The 20,048-nt window shown below is 32.2% G+C and overlaps 2 protein-coding genes across 3 annotated transcripts; both read left to right on the top strand.

The window, feature by feature from the left end:
• Positions 1–1,083: 1,083 nt before the first annotated feature.
• Positions 1,084–2,526, top strand: LOC111988820 (heavy metal-associated isoprenylated plant protein 24). The gene is made up of 2 exons (XM_024020617.2): positions 1,084–1,712; positions 1,988–2,526. Exons 1-2 carry the CDS (start codon positions 1,556–1,558, stop codon positions 2,281–2,283), a joined length of 453 nt encoding a protein of 150 aa, XP_023876385.1. The 5' UTR covers positions 1,084–1,555; the 3' UTR covers positions 2,284–2,526.
• An 11,311-nt stretch (positions 2,527–13,837) lies between these two features.
• LOC111988822 (agamous-like MADS-box protein AGL104) lies at positions 13,838–19,306 on the top strand. 2 transcript variants are annotated; one of them, XM_065771884.1, is made up of 12 exons: positions 13,838–14,164; positions 15,011–15,064; positions 15,174–15,206; positions 15,325–15,343; positions 15,585–15,646; positions 15,769–15,796; positions 16,001–16,062; positions 16,189–16,288; positions 16,403–16,453; positions 16,552–16,658; positions 17,817–18,018; positions 18,851–19,306. In XM_065771884.1, the coding sequence occupies exons 1-12, from the start codon at positions 13,977–13,979 to the stop codon at positions 18,989–18,991; spliced, it is 1,047 nt and encodes a 348-aa protein (XP_065627956.1). In that variant the 5' UTR covers positions 13,838–13,976; the 3' UTR covers positions 18,992–19,306. The 2 variants fall into 2 exon arrangements, with proteins under 2 accessions (XP_065627956.1, XP_023876386.1); XM_024020618.2 differs by having other exon boundaries at positions 13,839–14,161; positions 18,851–19,305.
• Positions 19,307–20,048: the final 742 nt, after the last annotated feature.

Below are 20,048 nucleotides of genomic sequence, written 5' to 3'. Positions count from 1 at the left end.
ACCTTTTGTAGGTTTTGTTTATTCTATTATTTTTCTTAGTCCCACCGCCCAAATAAATTATTATCACACCTCCCAATCAAAAACACTGTTCACAAATAGACAATTGCTAGTGATTGTGAACACTCAACAAGACCCTTTTCAAACAGGTTGAAGCAACCACCAGCTCCCATTGAATTGTTTGTTGCCACGTGCCTCCGATCTCAATCTTTGATATATCTACGTGGCAGCTCATCCAAGTACTCCCTGTTGCACCCATTATATTATGATTATCATCATGCATTGATTTATAAACTTTTGTTGGGATTTTATTTTTTTTTAATTTTTTTTCAAACTTTTGACAAGTCTTTCCACGAGCATAGCAATCAAACTTAAATCATTGTTGTTTACTTTCACATTTCGTGTGCCCAAAGAATTAAACTCTCTATAAGCACAACAAATTTGGACTTTGGAGGCAAAACCAAAGTCTACTTAAATTTAAGCTACATGTTGATTACTATTAGAGTAATGCTTAGGACACAAAAAAATACACAATTTTTTGGTACAATTAACTGTGTGACGAATTGTGATTGGTGCAAATGTGTTCTCACATACTCATCATCACACTTACAATAAACATAACTTGTCACTTGGTGAATTGTGACATAAAATTGTATACTTTTCTATATTCTGAGCATTACTCTTACTATTAAGGTCTCAACAGCTTTTCTTTATGTACGTACGTAACGCCTATATAATAAGTGCGAGTAGCAAACGAAGGTGTACTCATATTTTAAGAGGTTTTAAGAGCTAACAAAGCTTAAAGGGATAAAGAGGAAAACTTTGAAGCATTTTTCTTTTGGGTTTGTTGATTTGTTCTCTCTTTTGAAGGTAAGAAGGAATCCCCAGACCTAGAGCGAAGTTTCGTACAGATTCTAGGAAATCCAACTTTATATATATTTTTTTATTTGCTCATTTATTTTGTGTTTGAATAATACTGAGGACAAAACAACTTTCACAAATTGCTGATATATTTAACTTGTTATGATTAAAATAATACCGTATTTTATCTAGTTTAACTATTGATAATTTGATACTGATTTTTAATTATTCAATCACAATAAAATATGTCAATAGTTTTGAAAATATTGTAAAAAATGTTTATGTCATTTATATTTATCGTTTTTTTTATGTCTTTAATACACACACCATGGATGTTTCTCATTGATTCATCCGTTATTGTTAGACCACCAGCTATATATAAACCTATACAAGCCATCAGGACCCATGACAAGAACCACTACTAGTCCTTCATTTCTCTTCTCCTACATTTTTTTTTCCTGATCATTCAAACAAGAAGATCAAGTTTAGACTTATCCTTGTCTACTGCTTAGAGTGTTCTCTCTTGTCATGTTTGCTTTCCTTTAAATTTAACCTTTTCAACTCTCAAGCTTATCTTTAAGCTTTTGCATTTCGGTCCCATCTGCTTTTTATTAATACAAAAAGTCTTGTAGAAACTTCTCTTAAGACAAAAATCATCCTGAAGCTAGAGATTTGAAGAAACAAAAAAAAAAAAAAAATGGGTGTGGAAGGCACTTTGGAATACTTATCCGCTTTATTAAGCAGTGCTAAAAAACGCAAGAAGAAGAAGCAAATGCAAACTGTAGCGCTCAAAGTCAGGATGGACTGTGAAGGTTGTGAGCGTAAGGTCAAGAATGTTCTCTCCGGAGTAAAGGGTATGTTTCATTTCTTTTTATTTTCTTTTATCTCTATTGTTTTTGTAGTTTCATGTCAGTAATTGATATCAAGGCTACAGACAAATCAAAGGTTTATTGTTTCTTTTCTACAAAAGAATGTCAGTGATGTGAATACCAAATTAACCAATTATAAAAACTTACCAACTTCATTACTGTGAAAACGGTTATGTCTGCTGTATTACTCGATGTATCAATTGCTTTATCATCATGGGCGAGCTAGAGATTACATTAAATTTTCTTTTCTTTTCTTGCAGGGGCTAAATCTGTGGACGTGGACCGGAAGCAGCAGAAGGTGACTGTTACAGGTTATGTTGAGCCGAAGAAGGTGTTGAAGGCAGCTCAATCAACCAAGAAAAAGGTAGAGATGTGGCCTTATGTTCCATACGCACTGGTGGCTCATCCTTACGTTGCTCAGGCTTATGACAAGAAGGCACCTCCTAATATGGTCAGGAGCATTCCCAATACTGTCACAATTAATGAGACCACCGTGGATGACCGATACACCACCATGTTCAGTGATGAAAACCCAAATGCCTGCTCCATCATGTAGATCAAATATTACAAAATCGATCTGCTTGTATCGAAATGTTAATCGTAGACTAAGCTAGCTATATATCTAGCTGGAGCAGGGGTTTGTGTTTTGTTGATAGGTATAGGGTTTGATGATTATGTTAATATCTCTGTTTTGAATTTTCTTTTAGCTAGAGAGTTTGTGCATGGTGGACATGAGCTTTGGAAATGGGAACTGTTATTGAATGAATGAAAATGTGTGGGTTGCTACTCATTTCAGTAATTCAACATAGCTAGAGTCTTCCTCTATTTGACATTTTTCACGGCGTTGAAAAATTTTCTTTACGCATTTGGCAGGACATGGTTTTTTTTTTTTTTTTTTTTTTAGCGTCAATTATAATGGCCGTTTCTGCATATGAATCATATTGTATAGGCTAGTGTTTATTATATGCACTCTGTTATACACGTTCAAATATGTGTAAAAATGTATGTTATAGGATGTACTGGGCATGTACTAATATTTCTCCTTTTGTATATATGTACGGTAAGTTGCAAATTATGTATGGAAACCACATACAAAAACTTACTTCATCAATATTCATAGTTGATTAATGATACTTGATATCATACAAACTTATTTATAGAATTATAAAATCTATTATCAATTAAGTTCGTAAATATAATAGGTGTATTATTAAATAAGTATACATAAACATATAATATTATATTATATACGTTGAAATCGACTTTCATGTTCATGAGATTGCTCATGAATATTATTATGTTTGAGCTTAATTAACTTATTTAATAGCCAAGCTTGAATTGGACTTTCTTAACTTATTTACTAAACATATAAACATAAACAAGTCACTTTTCGAGCTAAGCTCCAACTAAACAACTTGTTAATTTACAGCACTTTTCAGGGGCTCATTAGTGTTCACACTTTTTAAGTTACTTTGAACATAAACAGCGCCCCTTGTATTAATTGTATTTTGATGATATAGATTTTATCATTGACGAGTATAGCTAAGGAGAAGTGGTCCTGGCCAACTGGCGTCTGCATCATTCGCAATAAAATTTAGAAAGAAGACTCACATATAAGGCAGGGAATTAATACCAGAACTCACATACACCAAGTATTTGAAAACCTACTTTTTGACAATTAGCATATATAAGAAGACTCAGCAGTACCTAATACCTTTTGACAAAATGTAACCCTTTCACACGGTGGCGGCTCCAAGATTATTTTTTAGGGGCCAATAAGAAACATAAGTTATATAAAATTTAAAACAAAAGAGAACTTGAATATATCAACATTACAAAAAATAAAACAAAAAATAAAAACAAAAGTACATAAATATTTACAATTGCTTTCTATGATGTTTCATATTTTGAAATTGTTACAAAATATTTTCATTATCAATCCTATAAGTTACATCTATGTACACAGTCAGACAATCACTCATCTATTGATCTTTCATTTGATTGATTTATTTAAAAAATTTTAATATCTAAATGTGTTTTTTCTAAAATTTAAGATTAACAAATTTATATTTTTGTTATTGGGCTGATCAAAAAAATTTTTTTTTTTCCAGATTTTAGATAAAATTGGTTTGTTATTGAGTTTTTTGTGTGTTTAAAAATGCTAGGATATTGTTAAGATGATCATATTCAAACTTCTTTTAGTTGGGCTTAAACAAAATCTAGGATTAGGGTATTCAAAATTTTATTTTAGGGAGGTCAAAACAAAAACAAGATTAAAAAATGTTGGGAAATTTAGACCCTCATTGATATAATTAACAAGTTTTAAATCCAAATTGTTAATTAGATTTATTATGAATAAAACTTGTTAAAACAAGCAAACATCAATATCATGTCAATAATGAATGCAGCGGAAAAATAAATAAAACAAGATATGATGACCTAGGAAAACCAATGAAACAAACTAGTTTCATAGTAAAAAACCTGGGAGGAAACCTTTCCCATAAGCAATTCACTATACTAAAGAGAAGTTTCAGATCTAGTACAAAACTTTTGTCCCTAGACTCTACAATTTTCGCAGATAAACTCATAACAGAAAACTTTTACCACTTCAGAACTTCTGAACTCTTCAATATATGAACGCCACTCTTTTTGATGCACGGATCCCAATACATGATTAACTCATTTGCACGAATCCTAGTACGTGACTCACTCACCAACTTGAGGAAGAAGAATGTTGGCTGTAAAGTTCTTCACTTTATCAACAATGAAGATCAAGAAGCACTTGGTTATAAAACCTTAAGGCGCAAAGACACAGTGTATTCTTTCAGAGAGAATAAGACATCAGTCACATTTTTCATATGTTCTCCTTGTATTCTCTTATGTGATAGCCTTTAAAATAAGTCTTATATAGGTTTAGGGTTGTGAAAAAAGAAACCCTACACAAATACATAAGCTTGGCCCAAAAATCAGATTTGAAAATTCTGATTTTTGTAACCTCGATAGATACCTCGATAGATAGTATATGTCAAGCCTCATTAAACTTCAATAGATAGCTATCTGTCGAGCAGCTGTCGAGCTATCTGTTCAACTTTAATGAACAGTTTTTCTTCACTTGTTTCTTGGTCCAATCTTCATGGCTTTAATACTAGAATTGAATAACATGTTTCTTAAAATATTAAACATATCCTAGATCTACCCAATTACAAGTAAAGTGCGTTTTGTCAAAAGATTAGCCAATTGCATAAAAGAATGACATATGTTCTTAACAAGTGAACCACATTTGTCCTAACAATCTCCTCCTTTGGCAATCCGTGACAAAACCACAATAAACAAATAAACATATGAGAGAAGTCATAAATCACTCAACTCATATTCACTTGTTGAATATAATAAAATCTATCCTAACACAAACTCTTAAAAAAATTTTCAAGAAGAGAGTTTATGGCAAGTAAACTTTGACAACCTGTATTTCTGAAATACTTTAAACAAAACTCATCAAGGCATTTTAGTGTGAAACAGAAATAATAGACTGCATACAAGTATAAGAAGCATGTGCATAAAGGAAGGAAAGAAACAACACATGTAAGGGTTAGGTAAAGAAAACATACATCAACATATAAAGAAGATAAGTACAATGTATGTCAATAATGGTCACAAGACCCAAGGTACAAGAATAAGGAGGTAAGCACTCCCCCTAATAAGATGAAACATATCTCTTCTTTATAAAAGCATGTATTTCTCCTCCTAACATGTAAAATCTTAAAAAGAAACCACATATTCTCTACAATTTCTCCCCCTTTTAGTCATGATTGACAAAAGGTACAAGAAGCTAAAAAACTTCACCCAAGAAACATAAAGATGATCAAGGATGATCAAGGGGGTATAAAGAATCCATAAAAATGCATAAATGTAATGAAACAAGATGCTATGGATGACAAGATAAAAGAAAAATGCAAAACATGTGAAAAATAATGCATGCAAGAGGATCTTGATCGATCGAGAGGTGTCGAGATGCTATTGAGCCAACCTCGAAGGATCAAGAAGCTATAGAGGGGACATAAAGTTTCTCGATCGATCGACCGACCTAATTATCGAGAGGTGTCGAGATTGCGATAAAAAACAGCTGAAGAGCTCGATAGATAAGCCAGGTATCGAGAGGTGTCGAGGAGGTGTCGAGATTGCTTAAAAACAGTTTTTTAAGAAGGAAAAAATGTAGACATGAATGCAGTCAGACATGCAACTCAACCAATGATCCAATCAACATATTAAGCTTTCAAAACATCTCTCAACAAAATTTTAAGCACATGGATCTCAAACACACACACACACACACACACACACACACTAACACTAAACAAGTCTAAGCAATTTAATATTTCAAAAACAAGTCAAGGTAGTTTAGTGAACATACAATAACATATGTAAAACCTTGTGATGACCAAATCACATTGTACTTATACATGTATCAAGAGTAGCAAAGAATATTGGATGTTGTGTGTGAAAAGTATCGCAAGATTGCATAAGTGTATACATGTTATGAAGATTTGAGATATGAGAAAATATCTTTAACTCACACACAATTATAACTATTTGATGGGGATTACCACGTTCGCGGTACATCTTATAACTCCCACATTTCCTAGAATACATGCTTGCAATCATATTTAAAAGCATTTTTGATCTTTTTGCTTTTTATTTTCTTTGCATATTTTCTTTTTATTTAGCATATCATGCATGGGCATATAAGAGAGAGAAAAGAAATACCCATTGATATTTAATATTCTAATTTTGCTATGCCGAAGCACACAAATGTTATTGACACTACACTTTTGCTATGTCGGAGCATACATGTGTCATATTATGATTGGTGGGCAACAGTGGTGAGATGATTATTTATGCCTTTTTCTTAGGATTTTCTAGTTCTTCTCGTCAAAAAAAGTGATATGAGTGTTAAGTACAAGAGATAATTTAATCTTACTCATCACAAACAAGAGCCACAAAACTCACTTGCTTAGTTGTGCATAGAGATTCTCATCTAAGATACAAGAGATACAAAATTTAGAAAACTTTATTTAAATGGCCATTCAAGGTACACAAGTACCAATGTATACAAAACATACACTGTTTTTGTATTTTTCTGATTTTTCTTTTTTATTTTGAAAATCAACAAAATAAATACTAAACAATCAAACAAAAACAAACAAACAATCATGAAAGCATGAAAGAAAGATGCATATGCATGAAGGCATGATAGAAGGGTGTAGATGCATGAAAGCACGATTCCAAAAGTAAATAAGAAATCAAGAAAAGAGAGTCTTACTTTAGATAGAAAGAATTAAAATATAGGATAAACAGAAAAGACAATTAAGTTTTAGGCTCTTTTCTCACCCACATAGCACGAGTGTTTGTTCGTGAAGATGAAAAGACATGTGTCCTAGTATGTCTACTAAAGAACATAAAAGAATTATAATTATTTTGAAATTGAATTAAAAAGCTCAAGACTTTTAATAACTCTCCAAACAAAGGTGTAGGTCCTTGAGAGGAAACTTGTGACCGTTTGGAAAATTACTTATGAGGATACAACTTAAAGCAATTAGGACGAATGTGTCCAGAAACACCACAATGATGAGAAATAAGAGGTCTAACAAAGGATTTAGAATTAGCCAAACCAGTTTTGGATTTCATACCTTTATTACCTTTCTCACATTGTGGCACTAAGACAGTCTTTGATCCAGACACCGTGGAAGAGGAAGGGCTAGAGGAGACAGCAAATCCTAAGCCAGTCTTCAGAACTAGGCTTTTGAGCACTCAATACCTCATCAAGTTTTGCATTAGACATCCTTTCTATTTGAGTTCTAGCTTGACTAAGCTCAACCTCAAGATTCTTGACATTCTCTTCTAATGAGGTGTTTTCTACAATAAAAGTCTCAACTAACCTTGTAGTTTCATCTAGTTTAATTAACAAATCAGCTTTTTCAGTTTTTACCTTATTAAGCTCTTTTCTACAAAGATGAGAAGTCTTTTCAGATTTTATGAATTTAGTGCATAGCTTATCATAGGCTTCCTGAATAGTCAATTTTTTGGGTACTTCATCATCAGAAGAATCCTTATTGTCACTAGCACTCTCTACGAACACCTTATCGGTTGAGGCAGCAAATGCCATAACGTGACTACATTCATCTGCATACTCATCAAAAGAGTCATCCTCAATGTCACTCCAAGTAGCAACTAACCTTTTATTTTGTGACTCCTTGATCTTTTCCTTCATGAGATAGTTTGGGCACTCTATCATCATATGACTAAAACCTTTGCACTCATGGCATTGAATAAGGAGTTTCTCATTCTTGCCATTCCTAGAGGATTTAGATTTCCTAGGAGGTTTGCCTTTATCATTTTTCCTAAATCGAAGAAGCTTGATAATCTCACAAATTATAAAGGTTAGATCCTCATCATTATCTTCACTTTCATCTTCATCTTCAGAGTCCTCAATCTTTTCCTCTATACCCTTAAGAGCTAAGTCTCTACTCTTTCCACCTTATCCCATTAAACCTAATCCCATCTCATAGGTTTGAAGGTTCTATCTCAGTCAAAGGAATTTGATCAATGTCCTTTGCTTCTTTAATGGTTGTGATCTTAGCATGGAATCTTTCAAGTAAGGACTTAAAGATTTTCCTAACAATTTTGGATTCTGCTATAAATTCTCCAAGGTTGAAAGCAGAATTCACAATATCCTTGAGTTTAGCATAGAACTCATCAAAGGGTCTCATTTTCTTCCATCCTTATTTCTTTAAAACTACTATTGAGTCTTTGAAACTTCACAGTCTTTACTGTCTTGGTACCTTCATAGGTGACCTCAAGAATGGTCCATGTTTCCTTGGTAACTTCTGTGGATGATATTCTCTTGAATTTCTCATTGGTCACTCCACAAGACAAAGCATTCTAGGCTTTACTGTTGTAATTTGCCGCTATGATTGTTGCATCATCCCAATCCACCGGCGCTTCTTTTGGCTTAATCTAGCCAACCTTAATAGCTTGCCATACCTATTCACCTAGAGCCTGCAAAAAAAAATTTCATACAAACTTTCCAGTACGCATAATTAGTTCCATCAAATAAAGGAGGAATCAAAAGAGATTGTCCACGATCCATGAAAACTGGGGCCAAGGATCACACTTAAGAAATTAATCTAATCAGAGTGAACCCGCTCTGATACCACTTGTTGGGAAATTTAGACCCCGGTTGATATAGTTAACAAGTTTTAAATCCAAGTTGTTAATTAGATTTATTACGAATAAAACTTGTTAAAACAAACAAACATTAATATCATGTCAATAATGAATGCAGCGAAAAAATAAATAAGACAAGATATGATGACTCAGGAAAACCAATGAAACAAACTAGCTTCACAGTAAAAAACTTGGAGGGAAACCTTCCTGAAAAACAATTCACTATAGTAAAGAGAAGTTTCAGATCTAGTACAAAACTTTTGTCCCTAGACTCTATAATCTCCGTTGATAAACTCACAACAGAAACTTTCTACTGCTTCAGAACCTTTGAACTCTTCAATATATGAACACCACCCTTTTTGATGCACGAATTCCAGTACGTGACTAAATCCTTTGCACGAATACGTAACTCACTCACCAACTTGAGGAAGAAGAATGTTGGCTGCAAAGTTCTTCACTTTATCAACAATGAAGATCAAGAAGTACTTGGTTACAAAACTCTAAGGCATAAAGACGCAGTGACTTCTTTCAAAGAGAATAAGGCATCATTCACATTTTTCATATGTTCTCCTTGTATTCTCTTATGTGACGGTCTCTAAAATAAGCCTTATATAGGTCTAGGGTTGAGAGAAAAGAAACCCTACACAAATACATAAGCCTGACCCAAAAATCATATCTGAAAATTCTGATTTTTGTAACCTCGATAGATAGTATCTGTCAAGCCTCGTTAAACCTCGATAGATAGCTATCTGTCGAGCAACTGTTGAGCTATCTGTCCAACTTTAATGAACAACTTTTCTTCACTTGTTTCTTAGTCCAATCTTCATGGCTTTAATACTAGACTTGAACAACATGTTTCTTAAAGTATTAAACACATCCTAGATCTACCCAATTACAAGTAAAATGTGTTTTGTTAAAAGATTAGCCAATTATATAAAAGAATGACATATGTTCTTAACAAGTGAACCACATATGTCCTAACAAAAAATATTATACATGATAGGCCAAGAATGTATTGACCCATTGTGATGAATTAATTGATTAATTAACCAAATTTATTAATTAATCAAATTAACATGCAAGATGCGTGGTAGCTCAAACAAATCACAAATTAAACTAAGTATACAGCAGAAATTAAATTAACACGGTGATTTATTTACAAATGGGGAAAACCTACACGGCAAAAATCCCACAGAGTGATTTTAAGGTCATCACTCCCGAGAATCAACTATTATCAAAACAAGCATTTACAAGTAAAGAAATCTCAGTACCTTATACCAACTTGCAGTTGAACTCTTACCCCAATACTTAATTGGACTTGTTCTGTAGTGACAATCTCTCATTTTCAATGCACGGCTCCCAGTACGTGACTAACCAATTGTGCGGATCCCAGTACGTGACTTGATCACCAACTTGAGAATAATGTTAGTTGTAAAGTTCTTCTATTCATCACACGATAAAGATCATGAAGTTACTTGGTCACAAAACTCTAAGGTGTACAAACATAGCAGTTTCTTCAAGAGAAAGAAGAACTAAGGTAAACTAGGTTTTCGGTTACACTTCTTCACACTTGTGGAATTGTGCTCTTGTGCAACTGTGCGTTACCTTTTACGGCTCTCAAAATAATTCTTATATATGTTTAGGGTTGTGAGAAAAGAAAACTTAAACATACATTCACGGATTGGATGAAAATTAGAATTGAAAATCTGAACTTCATAAATCTTGACAGATACCCTATCTGTCGAGCAACTGTCGAGTCTCAGGCTGAAATAGTTCTCTTAAACCCTGATAGATACTAGCTGTCGAGCTTTAATGAACAACACTTTCTCACTTGATTTTTGGACAGACTTGTATGATTTTAATACTTGAACTTGAAACCTTATTTCTTGAAACATTAAATACATCTTAGATCTACCAAATTACAAGTAAAATGTGTTTTGTCAAAGAATTAGCTAATTAGATAAAATAGTGACATATGTTCTTAATATTGAATTACATATGTCCTAACAATACATAATTTATTTTGAGCCAATTCAAGAGGTTCATTTGAACCCCCAGGACTCCAAGTGGAGCTATCCATGCTTTCACAATTTTATTACCTCAAATTTTATTGCAACATCTCGCATTAACTATTGTAATGACTCTGTGTTATTATAACGATTATTGTTGTTGTTGTAATAAATATTTTTTTTTCCTTGAATGAGTGATTGTCATTTTCTAAGAGCCAACTATTTTTATTTTTATATAAGATTAGACAAGGGACAAGGTCAATTCAAGGGAATAGTTTAAGCCAAGAATCACAAATTCACAATTTAGAGTATTAAATACAAATTCCAAAATCAAATTCTAAAGATGACAATGAAATGCTATGCGTGGTGAGGTTACTTAGGCCCATGAAGTAAGCATTGATTAGGGCCTCTGAGTTTGGATAATTTTTGTCCTTATTTTGGGCTCATTAGAATTTAGATGGTTGGCCGAATTGTTCAAAGACAAGGGTCATTCCTAATTATAATCTGGTTTGAGCTTGGGCTCAGAACAACCCAAATTTCAGGTTAAATTATATTGAATCATCAATTATTAATCACTGAAGTGACTAATCATGTTCATCAATATTTGCATCTTAAAAAAAATGTTCATTAACATGTTAGTTTGTATTTTTTTTCATATAAAATTTATAGTAATTTTAGCATTATATTATATTATATATATATATATATATAACATCAAAGAATTCTGAATCTCGAGAATTTAGTTTAAAAAAAATAACCCTCCCATGTGCTGATCCATTACAATGTTTGCGGCCGCAAGGTTATCAATTAGCAATAAGGAATGTTCGACAAGTCCAAAAGACTCAATCTTACCAAGCGTTCTCTCAGTTCATAATTGGTATTGATCCATAGAATAGATGCTGGACATAATATGTATTTTGCACTTGTCTGGACGAAATGGTTCAGGATAACATTGAGTTATGTTAACAGTTTGGCACATAGCTGCATACTTTTATGTATTATCAAAAATTGGGAACCTTGTAGCTATCTGGTGAGCCCTTTGTACGGATCCCAAGGAAGATCCAAAGGTACTAAATTGGCTTGCTTAGTAGGGAGGCAAAGAGAAGCCAGAAGATGACACATTAGGCTTGGAAGATGGAACTCGTGGATTAATTGAGAAATTCGAATGCTTCTGCATTTTAATACATAAACACTATGAGACAAAAGGAAGAAAGGAAATCATATAAATCTTTATCTATACTAAAAAATTGAAGTGAAGTTCAACAAAAGATTAAATTCACTATAGTTTAGTTTATCTCAAGTGCCTTTATTTCTATTTCAAATCCATTTTAACCAATCGAAATTAATTCAAAATTTATCTTAAAATTTCAAAATTTATGATAAACTCAAATAATTGCAATGAAAAATTTATTAACATGTTTCAATAATCTAAAGGTGCTCGTTTCATAGACTTTTACAATGATTAACTTTCAACAATTTCTTTAAAAGGTGTAATAAATATTAGCAAAATTTATTGTATTATCAGAAGTAGAGTTGTCCAGCATACAACCAGACCCAATAAGCTTGCTCGACTCGAAGCCATCCGACCAAAAATCTATTTGATCCTAGTTGTGGTTCAGACTTCAGTTGACGGAGGGTGCAAGGCTTCCAATCCAATCAACATCCGGTCGAGTGGTAGTTTGCCCCTCCCAAATATTCTATTTTGACTAACCCGCCATATACACCCATCATTTGTTCAACTCTGGCATTTCATGACTCTTCACACTGATGAAACCCAAAAATCTAATGAATATTTCACCAAATCTAACAAGATTTCCACCAGATTTGTGATATCTCTGTTGATTTGAGGAGATCTTTACTAGATTTGGTGACAATTGCTCTAGATTCAATGGATCTTTGCCATGCACCACAATTTGACAATCACAAGTCCAGAACTTTTTTCGACACAGGTGAGTTTGTGATCCTGAAACCCAATACAATTGGGTCAAGTGTGGTTTGATGGACAGTTTGACCCAACTTGACCCGTGGACATTTCTAATAAAAAAAACAATTATGTTAAAGAGAGTAAAACAAAATTTCTAGATAAATAGAACAACAAGTTATCCTTTTTTTTTTTTTCTTTTTTTTTTTTTAAATTTATAAAATGGAACAAAAAAATTCCAAATTAACAATATGGATATTCTCTCAAATTATTGACAAAAAAATTAAATGATTTCAAATATTGAAATGATTCATCATGGTAATTATATTTTATAAAACGAAATTTGATATATTTTATTCACATATAGGCTATAGCAATATTCATTTAGTTATAAACTTTGCAATTTTTTATATGCAACTCACTTTCTAGGATAATTATTGTGTGTACGTAGATTGTGTATGCATAAATTATTTTTTTCAACAGATGTATGCACAAATTATAAGTTAGTTTCTTTCAAGGGAGAAAAAGAAAAGAAAAAAAAAAGGACTAGAAGTATAAGTTAGTTAAAACTTAATGAATGGCAGCACCATTTGAGGCAATTCGTACGGTTATCATTATCTCTTTGTGTTGACCAGGCTTCGATGATTTTACTCAAATTTATGTTGCAAACCAAATTAAAAAAAAAAAAAAAAAAATTCTACTGTTATATCGACTCAAAAAAAAGGCTGAATAGTGCATATCACCAAATTAAAGTCTCCTGGAAATCAACAGTCAAGACACAAAGGGGCTGAGTCAAAATAACCGAACCAATTAACGGTAATGCTTAGTATTATACTATCAACCATCAAAAACACCCAAAACCCTGTGATCCTTTCTTTTTGTTTTTACATCCTAAAATCTCTCTTCCCTATCTCTTCTCCCACCCATTTATAACCATCTCTCTCTCTCAACGACCCAACCCTTAACCTTCATGTCCATGCATTGTTTATTATAGGGCATTTTTATAACTATTTTTTCTTCCAAAAAAAAGTTGTTTGACTTTCTCGAAAAAATTTCAGTTTCATTCTTTTGCCCAGATATAGGTGACAGATCAAGATGGGTCGTGTTAAACTGGAGATAAAGAGAATAGAAAACAACACAAATCGACAAGTTACATTCTCAAAGCGTAGAAATGGGCTCATTAAGAAAGCCTATGAACTTTCCATCCTTTGTGACATTGATATTGCCCTCATCATGTTCTCTCCCTCTGGTCGTCTCAGCCATTTCTCGGGCAGAAGAAGGTGGTATAATATTAATACATACCACATTTCTCATATTATCATACAACTATCTGACTTTTTTGCGTTCTTTTTGTTTTGTTTATATACATATTTGCTTCAATATTTGAATTGTGGTTTATTAACTTGCAAACACTAATTCATGCAATCGATTTATAATTGTTTAATTATGCTGCTCAATCCAATGATTTTCCAATTATTAATGAATTTGTTTTGAGGGCCAAAATGGTAATTGTCTTGGAAAAGTTGTGCGCATATGAAGCAATTCTTATGAAAAGAATATGATTTTTCTTCCAATAATTAGCTATTGGATTTGTTTTGTTGTACTTGGTACTGTCTTTTAAAATAGGTCTTTTCTGAGTTTTATAAATTAATTGTTTCATATTTTTTGATGTTTTTAATAGAGATATTTAGAATTCAAATCTTCATTCTCACTCCTAACTATCAAATTATAATTAAGAAAAAAAAAAAAAAAAAGCTCCCCTCAATGAATATTGTTGTTTTATGTTGCCCCCTCAACGTGGGCTTCTTGCATGCAAAAGAATGTAAAAGTGATGGAATTAGTTTGAGGTTGTAATAGGTGGTGTGCATAGAAATTGGTAAACTAGAAATGGAAATTACTTTTGGTTTATGTTAATAGGCTTGAACAAATTATGGAATTAGATGTCATGTTATGGTTGCACTTCTTTTACTTTTTTATATTGTTGATTTTCATCTTATTGATTGATAATTTTATAAACACGATTTTATTCTACGAGTGTATTTGTATATAATGTGTATGCATATGTGTGTTTTTTACATTGAAATAAATTTTAAGACACATTGTGATAAATTTTGTTATCTTGGAATTAGGATTGAGGATGTGTTCACTCGTTTCATCAATCTCCCTGATCAAGAAAGAGAACAGTACGTATGATCTTATTGTTTTTATTATTTAGTTTGGAATTTATTTACAATTCTTCATTACTATATTGGCTTGTTAATTTGATTAACTTCATTGGTTTATCTGTTGCAGATCTTTACATCCTACAGAGAAGGGCAGGCATTTGTATGCACTCAAAACTATTTCTTCTCCTTTAGCATATATCCATAACCCTTTCATTTTATTTATATATTTTTTTTGTGGGTACAATTGATTTATATAATAATTCGTTTCTCTTTGGCAGTGATATTCAAAACAAAGAGGTAAGACGAAATTATTTTGATGTTCAATTTTCTTTTAGCTAAGGGGTGCCACCACTCCATCTTAAAATTTTAATTCAGCCATTAAAAAAAAAAAGAAAAAAAAAAGGAGAGAGAACAAAATGAGAAAAAGAAAAAATGAAAAAGGAAGGAAGAAAGAAAAAAGAGAGAGGAAAAAAAAGTGCTACTCTCTTATTAAAAATTCAAGATAACTCTTGTTGAAATTATGATGTTGTTCATGCAGCATTTGCTTAGGACCTTACAGCAACTAAGGAGTGAAAATGACATTGCTCTTCAAATTGCCAAGTTTGTCTTCCTCTCTCCCCCCTCATACATATCAAATTTTCTTTAAAGTTTCTTTTATATTAATGATGCTAATTTTTTTTCTTTCCCGCCGATGTATTAATATTATCAATGCTTCAAAAAAGTCCGACGGCTGTTAACTCTGATATCGAGGTGAGAAAAAATAGTCTTAGGGTTAGAGTTTTCTTTGTCACCTTATTGAAATTTGATATATATATATATATATATATATAATTTTTTTTTTCCTTTTAACTTTGTTTAATCTCTTTTTCTTTGTCACCTTATTGAAATTTGATATATATATATATATATATAATTTTTTTTTTCCTTTTAACTTTGTTTAATCTCTGTCATTAGGAACTTCAACAGGAAATTGGTAGATTACAGCAACAACTACAAATGGCTGAAGAACAGATAAGGTCATTAAAAAATTTCAGGGAAAAAAAATGCTTTTGTTCCTGTCTTATTTGTTTAGTTACATAATTTTCTTTACGATATATTAGTTCGTGGAGACCTAAGTAATTTAAATGCTTCTCTAAACACAGGGTATATGAGCCTGAACCAACAAAAATCACATCTATTGAAGAGCTCGAATCCTGTGAGAAAAATCTAGTTGATACCATGACACGTGTTATGCAGAGAAAGGTTGACAAACTTTGTTTGTTCATTACCAAAAAAAAAAAAAAAAAAAACCAGATGTCTGTAATATTAATCTAAACTTCCATTTTTATTACAACTTTTTTTTAAAAATGTTTGTAGGAATATTTGCTGAGCAACCATCTATCTACTTACGATCCATCCAGTTTACAGGTAATTAAACTACATAAAGTACAGTAATAAATATAATTTAGTTATGAAAGTAGCTTTAGTATTTTTATTTTTATTTTTTATTTTTTTGGGATCAATAGCAAGGGATCGCAGCTTCTTTCGAAAATGAAGTCGTCAATTGGATGCCAGATGGTGGACACAACCATGGACATATTTTTGATGCATCTACTTCTCTTAGTCAACTGAGGTAAGTTTTCACCATAAGTCATGTAATTCAATTAGTTGATACTTTCTGATGTTTATATTAGAGATATCCAAAGTTCAAATTTTCTCCCCTCAAAGCATCAAATTAATAATTAAAAAAAAAAAAAAAATCAAACCATCTAAGGTAAGTTGTCACTTTTGCCACATGCCCTCTAAACCGTATTCTAAATGAAGTATAACTTGTAAGTGTTAGATTTTTATATGTTAACGACTCTTTAGACCTATTATTAGCTTTCTCTCAAAAAGAATTATATCTGTTTTAATCTATGATTAAACTTGTTCTATGAGAATGGCCACCAACTTGATTTTTCCTCCAATTCTTAATAAGTAGGGTTTTTCTTTTAAAAAAATTAAAAAATAAATTCTTAATTAGTATTTATTTATAGAGCAGGTGTAAGTAATTAAGAGTCTTGTAACTTAGCTAGTCAGCCATTTTTAGTTTTTTAACGAAGACATATAACAAATAAAGTAAAGGGGGAAACAAAAAAAAGAAAGAAAAAAGACAAGTGAAAGTACATTTTTAAGCTTCAAAACCATCTCTCTCTATCTAGAAAGCTGGGATAAACAATGAATTCAAATATTTGCAAACATGCATATAAAAGTTTAGACACAAAATTTGGCAGTAGTGTGGGGCAATGGAAACAGAAGCAAAATAAAGTTTTGCTTTATACGGTTTAAGAAAGAAAGTATATCATGCATCATATTGATGTATTATTCTCCAATACTAGTATGTGGGTCGTATATAACTCCAAGTACTATAAAAATAAAAATGTATATATCCGATATATACGATAATTATTGGAAAAAAAGAGAGTCAAATAGTCTTCTTCTTTTAGGGTCTAACGATTCAAAATAAGCTAGGATCATATAAGTGACTAGATTTAGCTCCCTTCTCTTTACACTAAATTGAAGATATATTTTTGACAATTCAATTATTACAAATAGTGGAAGGAAAATTTGAATTCTAGTTTTCCTAATGAAGAAGACCAACTAATGCTATTAAATTACAAGATTGTTAGCAATTTAACACAAACACAAGGCTCCTGGGAAATTTAGCATATATTGAAGCAAATATATTTGGGTTTTGCTTCATCATTTGGATTCAATTTACTAATGAGTTTAAACTTACATGTATTTGCAGGGAGCTATCATCCACAGTGTATGATCCCTTTTCGCAAGGAACAAGCTCAAACACGGACCCACGCAGCATGGGCACAAACCCAAGTGAGGGAAACTTCACATCTTGGTCTCAAGCCTACAACTCAACCGGGCACCAGCACCAGCAACAGCACCACCACCACTCCACCGCTCTCTTGTCACCGACCTTATTCCCTCACATTCAGGTTTTCCTTCTAGTACATACTATACTCACTTGGAATAATAAGAATTTTACTATGATTTATGAATTAATCATCATCATCATTTTGCAATTTATACACATGGTTGCCGTAAGAACTTTGGAATGGCCCACATGCCATTTGTGCCCAAGATTGGTTGGACCAGTTTAAACTCATGGCTTGGGGGCAGCCATCTTAGAATGAATTTTTTGTGTTGGGCTTTTGATCTTAATCTCAAGCCCAAAATGATTAAGCTGGCCCAACTTGGTTCTTTTTATTTATTTTTTAAATAATAAATAGGTAGTGGAGGAGAGGAGATAGAGCTTGAACAACATATAAGAGGCATTTATAGTAGTATAATTATGAGGCTCACTAGGATATTACATGAATTCTTGGTACCTTAAAAGGGAAAATTATTGAATACTTCAGAAGTTCTAGAAGTATCATAAATGTGTACTCTCTCCTTCCACATGAATTGTAAGTCATACTATAAATTTAATTAGTGAGACTCACAATTATGTGAGAAGGGGAAGTAAATATTTATGGTACTCTGGGAGTACTCAATAATTATCCACTTAAAAGTTCCCCCTAATGTTTGCATTTATAATAGTATAATTATGAGATTCAAGTGATAGTTCAATAATAATGACATCTTTGAATGTTTTATAATATCTAGTGTCTATAGTTCGAAACTCACTTCCTTTCCCCTACCTCCTTATTTACTACTATTTGAAAAATATATAAATATAATACATTTTAGTTTGTGGTGTGCTTAATCTAAATTTGTGTGTTTTATTTTTTTGATTCCATCCAAAATCTTATATTATGTTATTGCTAGCATGGAATGGTGGGACCAGATATATCTGAGATGATGCGACAAGAGCAAGTGGAGATCCCGTTAAACGGCTCGCATGTTCAAGTGGACAATGAAGTAGCAAATTATGACTCCAAAGTTCATCAGCTTAATAATATGCAATGACACCAAGATTTGGAAAAATGTTAAGATCATAGCAAAGTTCACACATCTACCTCTCACAACTTACTACGTGGCTAGTTTTGGCAAAAATTGTGAACTTTGCCGTGATCCTAGCATTTTTTCCAAGGTTTGAAAGACTCGTTATAATGCACGGCTTTGTTACAGTGGTTCTTGTATTTGTATGATTAAGAAACTGTGCATAAAGAGGTATAAATGCGCTAGTGCTTATGAAGATCATATATTACAGTGTAGCAGAATTTTGGCTTAATTTTCAATTTGTCCCAAGAATTTTCAACTTTATTCAATTCATTTTGATATTGGAATCCCTACCACTATTCAGCTTCAAATTATAATGGAAGATAGGAAATTAATTAAGCATATGTATGAATGTCACTTGGATCTAAGTATATACCATATATACTCACCAAGGAACTCATAAGTCACAAGGGAGGCTGTCATAAACCCATACCATTGGCGTCTCCATGACTTATCGTGCGTTAAAACCTTTTGTTTTTAGATGTTTGTGTCATCACTGATGCAATATTTTGCCAACCTTGAATTTTTTTATTATTATATATTTTTGTAGATCTATGTAAAAGTGATAAACTACTCTTAATTTGTCACATCAAAATATGATCCTAGAAGAAGTAGAGTAATGCTTAAGTATTCCTAAAGTATAGTGAATGATGCTCTCTTCTGTTACATTTATGGCGGGGTTTACCATGAATGTGAGAGAAGCGAGTACTGTTTTACTATGTTCCAAAAGTACTTAAAAATTTTCAGAAAGAGAATATATCTACACGGTTTTAGGGAATTAACTAGACAACAATAGAGCTTATTTACAAGTATTACACTTTATGACTTGAGCATGATATTTGTTTAATTCCAAATGACATGCTAAAATAAAAATTCATATTTATCAGATGGTTCAAAGTTTCAAACAGCATTTTACTCCTTGATTATTTTGAAATTTTGATTTGCCCTTGATGAATTTGTCAATTGCAAAATGGGATGTCTACATGATGTGATCATAACGAAACATAATTGATAACTTTGTTCT

This window comes from Quercus suber, unplaced genomic scaffold (genome assembly GCF_002906115.3).
Source record: "Quercus suber isolate HL8 unplaced genomic scaffold, Cork oak 2.0 scaffold_50, whole genome shotgun sequence".
Taxonomy (NCBI): Eukaryota; Viridiplantae; Streptophyta; class Magnoliopsida; order Fagales; family Fagaceae; genus Quercus; species Quercus suber.
Note: the sequence above shows the minus strand (reverse complement) of the source record. Positions and strands in the feature narration are given on the sequence as shown.